The sequence below is a fragment of the Lactuca virosa genome, chromosome 5 (assembly GCF_052849685.1).
Source record: "Lactuca virosa cultivar CGN04683 chromosome 5, Lactuca_virosa_CGN04683_v6, whole genome shotgun sequence".
Taxonomy (NCBI): Eukaryota; Viridiplantae; Streptophyta; class Magnoliopsida; order Asterales; family Asteraceae; genus Lactuca; species Lactuca virosa.
Window position 1 is genome coordinate 343,450,623 of NC_136430.1, and position 9,268 is coordinate 343,459,890.

The 9,268-nt window shown below is 36.5% G+C and overlaps 1 protein-coding gene across 1 annotated transcript; it reads left to right on the forward strand.

Moving 5' to 3' along the window:
* The first annotated feature begins 2,544 nt into the window (after positions 1-2,544).
* FLA7 (FASCICLIN-like arabinoogalactan 7) lies at positions 2,545-4,510 on the forward strand. Its single transcript, XM_079052362.1, has 2 exons — positions 2,545-2,676; positions 3,517-4,510. Exon 2 carries the CDS (start codon positions 3,546-3,548, stop codon positions 4,329-4,331), a length of 786 nt encoding a protein of 261 aa, XP_078908488.1. The 5' UTR covers positions 2,545-2,676; positions 3,517-3,545; the 3' UTR covers positions 4,332-4,510.
* The last annotated feature ends 4,758 nt before the right edge of the window (positions 4,511-9,268 follow it).

A 9,268-nucleotide genomic window follows, 5' to 3' on the forward strand; every position in this document is an offset into this window, starting at 1 on the left:
ACGTACTCTTCAGTACGCCCAGCGTACTCATTTGCCTTAATATTTCCTTTAAGGGTTAAACTTGACAACTTGGAAAAGAAGAAGGGTTTAAGAGACGCACCTGAATTCCGGGATGTTACAGAGACATATGAATACCTATTCCTGGTGTTTCATATAATACATCATGAGACATCCTATGAAATGAAAATATCTCTTTGATTGTTGCTTCCTACACCTGATAAATTTCCACCAAATTAGTTTTCACCATCATCCGATTGATTCCTTGCACCATATCTATGTACATGGATATCATCTACAAGATACATATATATAACCTTTTTACACACAACATGAACAACATTTAGTAAGTGCTTGACATCACTTTTATTAATTATGGTTATGACATATTTCAAGCCATGGATGCTAGAAATATAAACAGATATTGTTATCTTCTTCTAAACATAACTTTATTTTCACCAAATCAAACAACCAAAAAATGTTAACATACGAGGGAAAATCTAAACCCTAATTTATCATATTTGGTCCTAATTAATGATGTTGATTATGTGTCACAACACTCCAATACAAATACCTACAAATAACTTGGCAGATGCACTCATTTTGGGTAAGAATATTTGTTTGAAGGCTTGGATATCATTGTGAAGATTACATTTACATTTATTTTGTAAAAAAAAAAATCAATTTCGCAAGGATTATTTTGCAGTATTATTTTGAAACCTACTAACACGAAACGACAAACGATTTTCAAACTAGGTAATTTCCCAATAAGATCCAAAATTTAATAGCAGCTCCACTACTAAACCTTAGGGCTAATGACTTAGAAAGGTAACGAACTTTGGTCTTTGTTCACATTTAGGTAACCATGTTTTTTTCGTTCACATTTGACCATTAAACCTGTTTGACCTGTTCAAAATAGGGTAATATGACCGATAATTACAGTAATATTACCCTATTATAAACAGATCAAACAAGTTTATTGGTCAAATGTGTACGAAAAAAACATGGTTACCTAAATACGGACAAAAACCAAAGTTTCTTACCCGTTTTGGTAATACTGGACAAGAATCGTCTTAGGGACTGTGTGCCCTGGGATCAGGCTCCGACAGTCAATGAACAATTAGGTTAGGCTTGGTTTAACCCAGTTTAGTCCCGGCTAGTCATGGGCTAGACTGTGTTGCTCGGTCGTTAAAACACATACAACCTAGTCCCTTAAGCGTATATAAGCTAACCCCTAACTAGCTGGACCTAAACTGGGTTGGCCCAAGACTTAACCATCTCCTCATACACAAGACCGAACAACCCAATTTCATTTCACATCAATGGATCTTATGATTACTTGCACTTAACATAAAGAACCCAATATTACCAAAATGGGTAAGGAACTTTGGTTTTTATCCATATTTAGGTAACCATGTTTTTTTCGTACACATTTGACCAGTAAACTTGTTTGACCTGTTCATAAAGGGTAATGTTACCGCTAATTACCAGTCATATTACCCTATTTTGAACAGGTCAAACAAGTTCAATGAGCAAATGTGAACGAAAAAAACATGATTACCTAAATGTGGACAAAGACCAAAGTTCGTTACCGTTATAGGTCATTAACCCTAAACCTTATGGCACAAACGACATGCCAATTTTGTAGACTTCGTTATGAAATATATGGTTATTTTGAAAAAAAATGGAAATTTTGGGGCTATTTTTTGTAGAAGTCTCGTCAATAAGGCTTTTGTCCCTTTTCTTAAAAAAATGTAACCAACCAAGCCTACATATGAAAATTATAATTTGGCCAATATAGGAGGACTCATCTTAATCCCAACAACACCCCCTCACTCGAAGAAAAATCAAAAAAGAAAAAAAAAAATCCACCTCATTTGAAGATTTTGTGACGGTGGTAGGGTAGAGTGCAAGATCGGACATTTCAAACACTATTTGTTTTATTTGATTTTAAATAGGTGAATTAGTTGAGAGAGTTCTTTGATTGAGAAAGCCCACCTTCAATATTGAAACACTACAATAATTACACGTCAAAACTAATATCATTATTAAGGAGGAATCGTATTTCTAAAAGACAAAATGAAGAAACATTAACTTATGTACTTCATTTGTCGGTTGATATTTGCCTCTTATATTATTACTTTTTCGTTAAACATAGAGAATTAGTATGTAAAACAGAAGCAATGTCTCATTATGTATAACACATGCTATAAAAGAAAACCATGATTATATCAAAAATCTACAGGATTGACGCAATTCACTAATTCACATGATTTATAAAAACACTAACAATTTTACAAAGAATCAAAAATATTGAAAACGGAATCTTAACTAAAAGAATTTGTATTATCGTCATAGATCGTCTATTATCCGACGTGTTAAATCTTTCTATGAACTCTGTAATTCCCCACAGATTAAAATTTAATTGTTTGTTTCTCATAAATGTCATATAAGATTATAGGAATGTGACACCAAACCTTTTTTTTGTTTTTAAATTTGTGTAGACTTCACAAACTTTTGCTTGTTCTCTTGACTTGCACCAAATGCCACTCAATAAATGGTAATTTTATTAAGAAAACCCTCTTATTTATACTCTCTCATACATTCCACTCTCCAGTGCATTATCATCTTACTTCACCTTTACTCTCCCCTTCTCTCCCTGAGTATTTCCTGCCAACGGTCAGTCTTTTTCCTCTCAATCGATTCACGCAATTCAATAATCGTATCAGATTTGATGATTGCATTGTGTTATTGTTTGTATAAATGAAGTGGGTCTTGCTTTTTATTACCGATTTTTGCTTTTTCTTCATGAATAGATCTAGATCTGCATCTGTATGTGTGTATGTATATGTATGTTATCTTTATGAAGCACATTGTTGAATGTGGAGTGTAGCTACTCTCTGTCTTGCAAGTTTTCTTTGATTATTTCAGTAGTTTGTTGCTGATAAACGAAGCTTTGATCTTGAAATGCAAATCAAATTGTTGGTTTTTTTTAATAATTGGAGATGGGATCTTTGATCTCTGATGTTGGATCTTTGGCTTCATATCGATTCAAGAATTTCGATCTTAAACTCTTAACTAGTTTGTTCGTTTTAGGTAGTAGATCTGTTTTCTTGAATTTGAAAATCACCAGAAAAGGAAAGATTTGATCTTACGAACAAATTTTGAACCTGTTTCTTCCGATCGTGTCTCCTCATTTCTTGGTATACTCTGTTTTAATTAGAGGGTAATTTTGTAACTTCACAAACATATGATACAACTTGCTCAAGTGAAGTCCAATTTTCGAAAGTCAAAACCATTAAATTCTGTCATAAGATCTTCTAGCGTAGGAATTATTAGCTACAAATTTTTCCATTTTGATTCCTGTTATGTAAATTAGTTCATTATCATTCTGCTATTAGAGAAAATTGAAACAATTTTTATAAATTCTCAACTCAAGAAGCAACTCGATTGACTTGAAAAAGTCAAACACCGTTTCTTTCCATGATCAATTTGTCGAATTGGTTTTGCTGTTTGCAGGATTGGTGTTGATTGAGGTCTTGAAGAACATGGATTCGATCAAGATTTTCATGTGTTTTACCACACTCCTGTTTGCATATGCACAAGCAGCAACATTAGCCGCGGAGTCGCCGCCGATTATCTTGACCCCAACTCCGGCCCCGGCACCAGCACCCGACTACGTTAACCTCACCGAGCTCCTGAGCGTCGCCGGCCCTTTCTCTACCTTCCTTAAGTACCTTGAATCAACCAAAGTCATCGAAACCCTACAAAATCAAGCCAACAACACAGAAGAAGGAATCACTCTGTTTGTACCCAAAGACAAAGCATTTACTTCCCTGAAAAAACCCTCCCTCTCAAACCTCACCGCCGACCAACTCAAACAGCTCTGTCTTTTCCACGCGCTGCCACATTACTACTCGCTTTCAGACTTCAAGAATCTTAGCGGCGCCGGCCCTGTTAACACGCTCGCCGGAGGTCAGTACACGCTGAACTTCACAGATACCTCCGGCACCGTTCGTATTGGATCCGGTTGGACTAACACAAAAGTGAGCAGCAGTGTGCATTCGACGGATCCTGTTGCCATTTACCAGGTGGACTGGGTGCTCCTTCCTGAAGCCATTTTCGGAACTGATATTCCTCCTCCAGCACCTGCTCCGGCACCGGTGCCAGATATTGCTCCGGTTGCTGATGCTCCAGAAGCAGATGGTGCGAAAGGAAAGGGAAAGGCTGCGAGTTCATCATCGCCTTCCTCTTCTGACCGGATTATAGGGTGGAGCGTGTGGAGGTGCGTGATGATGGTGGTTGTTTCCGTTGGATTTGCGGTGGTGTTGTAAGATAAAGCAAAAATGGGATATTTGAATGAAGCTACGGAGAATCGATTTGAATTGATGAAAAGCAAGCCATTCTTTTGATATCAGTATTTATATGTATTTCATTGATTGGTACTTGAATGAGAATTTGTATTATTTTTGTTGTATAATCTTCATTTATTCTATTCTACAAAATTACACTATTGGCTCCTCAGGTTTAGTCATGCGGTCCGTCTTTATTATTATTTTTTTTGGTAAATTATATTATTCGTCCTTACGTAGAGATGTGTGTTTGGACCGAATACCTGAACTGAAACCGAAACCCGGACCAGACCGATCCGAATTAGGACCGAATAAGTTGTTTGGATCGGTTCTCGGGTATCTATTTTTGTCCAATTCGGGTTTCGGGTTATTCGGTCTGGATTACCCGAATAAATGTTTAAGTGGGCCAAAAAGACCGACCCGGAAAGTGAATAGTCACTTGAACCGAATAGCCTAAATAAACCGAAATGATCTAAATAACCTAAATAAACTGAAATGACCCGAATAACCCAAATAAAGAAATTCTATATCATGTTCAAGAAAAAAATATTAAATTAATATTTTTTTCCCTTGAATTAAATATAGAATTTCCTTATTTGGGTTATTCGGGTTATTTCGGTTTATTTGGGTTATTCGAGTTATTTCGGTTTATTTAGGTTATTCGGTTCAAAAACAATGTGTAAATGTTTATATCGATTATTTCGGTCTTTTCGGGTTAATAACCGAACCGAAACATGTATTACCCAAACCGAACCGGTCCCGTATTAGTATAATCGGTTCGGGTTTCGGTTACCATTTTTCATCCAATTTGGGTTTTAGGTTATTCAGGTTCGGGTCGGTTCCGACCCGAAGCACATCCCTATCTGTACATAGGTCAAAAAAACATGTTTCCTCGTTATTTTTAAAAATTAACTTGTTTATGAGTTTGTTTTTTCTTACATGTTTAGTCCCTGTTGACATGAAATGATTATTTTACCTTCATTTTTTTTCTTTTTTTTTCTTTATCAGTTTTAAATTAATAAAAGCAAAACAAATATCCTCACCCCTCCCCTTTTCATTTCCCCAGCTCCTGCAACAAGATTCTCAAGATTACCCACTACCACTTATCATCTCCAGCTCTTTCAGCACCATCACCACCTATCACTGTCAACAAATCCTCCAAACAAACCATAATCTGAAAACCTTGCACATGCCTTCTTCTTCACCTTCCATACCTTAAAATTTTCACTATTTAGCACCTTCTCCACAACCCTAAACCAAATTCAATAGCCAAAACCATCATCACACAAACGACCACCAATTTCACAGAAGACCATCCTTATCGCCATTCACAACCACCAATCTCCATCAAAAACTACCATTGGGACCTTCACATACCCTACCATATCTACTGGTCTTTACCTAATCAGACTTGTAACTCAAAAGAAAGAAGAAGGGTGAAGAGGAATATGTGATTGAGAGATAGAGGGGCGAAAGGTGGGGGTAGAAAAACATACACCTGAGATCGATCTAGCCATCACCTTTATGTTGGCTTCGATTCTGATTGTAGAGCTCGATGGTCTCCATATCTCAGCCACGATGTAGGCTGAGATCGATCTGGACATTTTTCGAAACCCACACCGATGGAGATCGATGACATCTGTCGAAACGCTAGTCATCACCGATGGCGGCACCCATGTGATGAAACCCTAGCCGATGAAGATCAGTGTCATCGCACGGGTGATAGCGAAGATCGAAGACTTTATATCACTGGAAGTCCATATCACAGGAGGCAATCTAAGACGGTTATAGTTTGTCGATTGGAGAAGAAATAGGAGGAGCGAGAGAGAGAGAGAGAGTATTCAGATCAAAGAAGAAAGATAAGAGAGAGAGAGATAGAGAAAGAAAGAGAGAGAAAGAGAGAGTATAGGGTTGTGGTCTGTCAATAGTAGTGGGCGGTGGTCCGATGACTCTATTTTTCGATGAGATAATGTCTTTTCTGGTGGTGGTTTGTTGGTGGCTTAGTGAAAAGACAGTTTAAAGGGAAGGGTTAGAATAAGGTGGGTGAGGTGGTTTTTTTTTGTTTTTTTATAATAAATAAATAATAATAATAATAATAATAATAATAATAATAATAATAATAATAATAATAATAATGGCATAATAGTCATTTTATGTCTTGGAAATGATGCAACATGCAAATTTAAATTAACGAGGGATGACATGTGCAACTTTTAACCAAACCAAGAATGGTCCAAGTTAATTTTTGAAAATAGGGGTTAAACGTGCGTTTTGATACATGAATGAGGGACATATGATGTAATTTACTATTTTTTTTAAATAAATGGTCCATATGATTTCACTTAAAAAAAATGACATCTATATAACTTTTCATCTATTTTATACATTTTTTCTCTAACAAATATTAATTAAAAATTGACCTTACATCTATCACTAGGGATGGGATATAAACGGGAAAACAGAAAAACCAGAACCGTTAGAACCGGAATATATACAATTGGTTTGGGTTTCAGGTTTATGGAATTCTTTTATCTGAGTTTGGATCCATCGGGTCCGGGTGAACCAAGTTTAAGAATCGGAACTGGTTTTTGTGAAAAAATAAAACATGAAAATCTCTATCGTTTGAAGTCAGATTAGCATGCGGTATTTTTTTCAGAGTTTGTACATGATTTTTTTTCTATAATTTTGTAGTTTTTGGTTTCCTATTCAATGATTGTAATCATCCCCCCCCAACCCACACACACCCCCCCACCCCCCACAAAATTCGAGATATCAAAGTTGGAAATTTTAGTTTTTTTTTTTTTTTTTTTTTTTTTTGTATTTTGTATTCTATGAAAATTTTAAAACGTGCATATCTCATTGTTTGAAGTCGGATTGACATGCAGTTTTTTCCAGAACGTAGTTTATAGTTTGTATGTGATTTCATACTATAATTCTGTCATTTTTAGTTTCATATTCAAGAACTTACAGTCCTCCGAAATCGGGATATCAATGTTAGAAAATTTGAGCTTTGTAGGTATTTGTTTTTGTATTTTATATTCTGTAAAAAATTTAAGACATGCATATATTGTTTGTTTAAATTCGGATTGATATGCGGTTTTTTACAACATGTAACTTAGAGTTTGTATGTGATTTACACTCTAATGTCGTCATTTTTGGTTTCATATTCAATGAATTACAGTCGTTTGAAGTCTGGATATTAAATCTAGAAATTTTCAAAGTTCAAACCAATAAAAAGGTTGAATTTGATAGTCTATTATTACTCCATTCCACGAAGAAGATGTATTTTGACTTGTTATTAAATAAAGATATCAAACCAATAAGGATATTAACCTACTAAGCATGTACCAAAAAATTCGGGTTCTCTCGGATTTTTGGGTATTCCATTTCTAGACCTATATTACGCATTTCCACCCTATCCACTTTGATATTTTTGGGTTTTCTGGTTTTAGACCTATTTTACTCAACCTCATACCCGAAACTAAATCAGAACCAATTTCTATATACCGGTCCGGTTTCCGATTCTATTAATGTAACATCCATAAAATTAAAGTCAATTTAAAACTTTTTAAGTGATTCAAAAACCAATAATTATTACAAACATGTTTTCAAAATGGTTTAATGTTAGAGTTTCCCAAAATCAAATCATTAAAAACATAAGGAGGTGCACGATAACGCATTCGCCTTCCCGTGATCATCAGAAGTACCTAAAACAATAATCGATAAATGTAAGCTCGAAGGCTTAGTGAATTACCCCCAAAATACCAACGCCATACGATCATAATCATATCATATAAACAAACACAACATGCATAATGAGCCATCAGTCTCATTGGACCGCCTCTCAGGGCCTTCGGCCTATCCGGACAGCTCGTCGGGCCTTCGGCCTGACTAGTATGCCCTCCTGGGTCTGCAGTCTATCCGGTCCGCCCTGGGTATCTTGGCCTATAGCACAACGCAGGACCTGCCTCAACCGAAACCAACAATCATGTGCACATAAATATCATACACTAGCATGCAAGTACAGATAGTCATACAGATCTAACAGATCACTAATCATGGCAGCCATCCTATAACCAGGATACCGATCTAACTGATCAATAACATAGCAACCGTCTTATAACCAGGATACCGATCTAACCGATCTCTAACATAGCAATCATCCTATAACTAGGATATCGACCTACCAGGTCACTAAGCATATCAACATCCTAACTACCAGGATGCAAATCAATAAGCATATCATGTAATAAACCCGGATACAAATCCGATAAGGGCCGGCATTGGTGCCTTAGACCCTGTTGATATAGTGAGGAGAACTCACCTGGCACTGCTGAAGTCCCGCGGATAAAACTCCAGCTGCTGGTTGACAGATTCCCGAACTGTCAACATCAAAACGAAACCCAATTAATAATTGGGTTCCAATACATAACCACAAGTCCATGCTTGGGGTAAAAGAATACTTTACCCCCAACCTATCTTGATTCAATTCTAAGGCCCAACTCACACTCCAAGGCCCAAAAGTCAAGTAATGGGCCAAAGCCCAACATATGGCCCAATTTTCCAAATTGGGCTCACACCTCTACATGGTCTTACCTTAAGGCCCATCCATTTATTCTAGTCCAAACTCTTGGTATTCCAATGGTCCAATATCTCATAATCATCAAGGCCCAATTATGGCCCACTCATGGCCCAATTTTCCAAATTGGGCCCAAGCCTTTCCAGTGGGCCTTATCCAAAAGTCTATCTAAATATTCTAATTCATATGCTTGTTCTTGGATGGCCCATCCATAACCCATTCACCAAAGCCCAAAAGAAAGGCCCAACTCAAGGCCCAAGTGAAATTAGGGTTTTCACATGAAATGATGATTAGGGTTAAGTGTTCCTACTTAACCCATTAAGGACTTAATCCATTAAGT

Excerpts from the sequence above, each read along its gene's own strand:
- FLA7 (XM_079052362.1), top strand. The coding sequence starts at position 3,546 with ATGGATTCGATCAAGATTTTCATGTGTTTTACCACACTCCTGTTTGCA.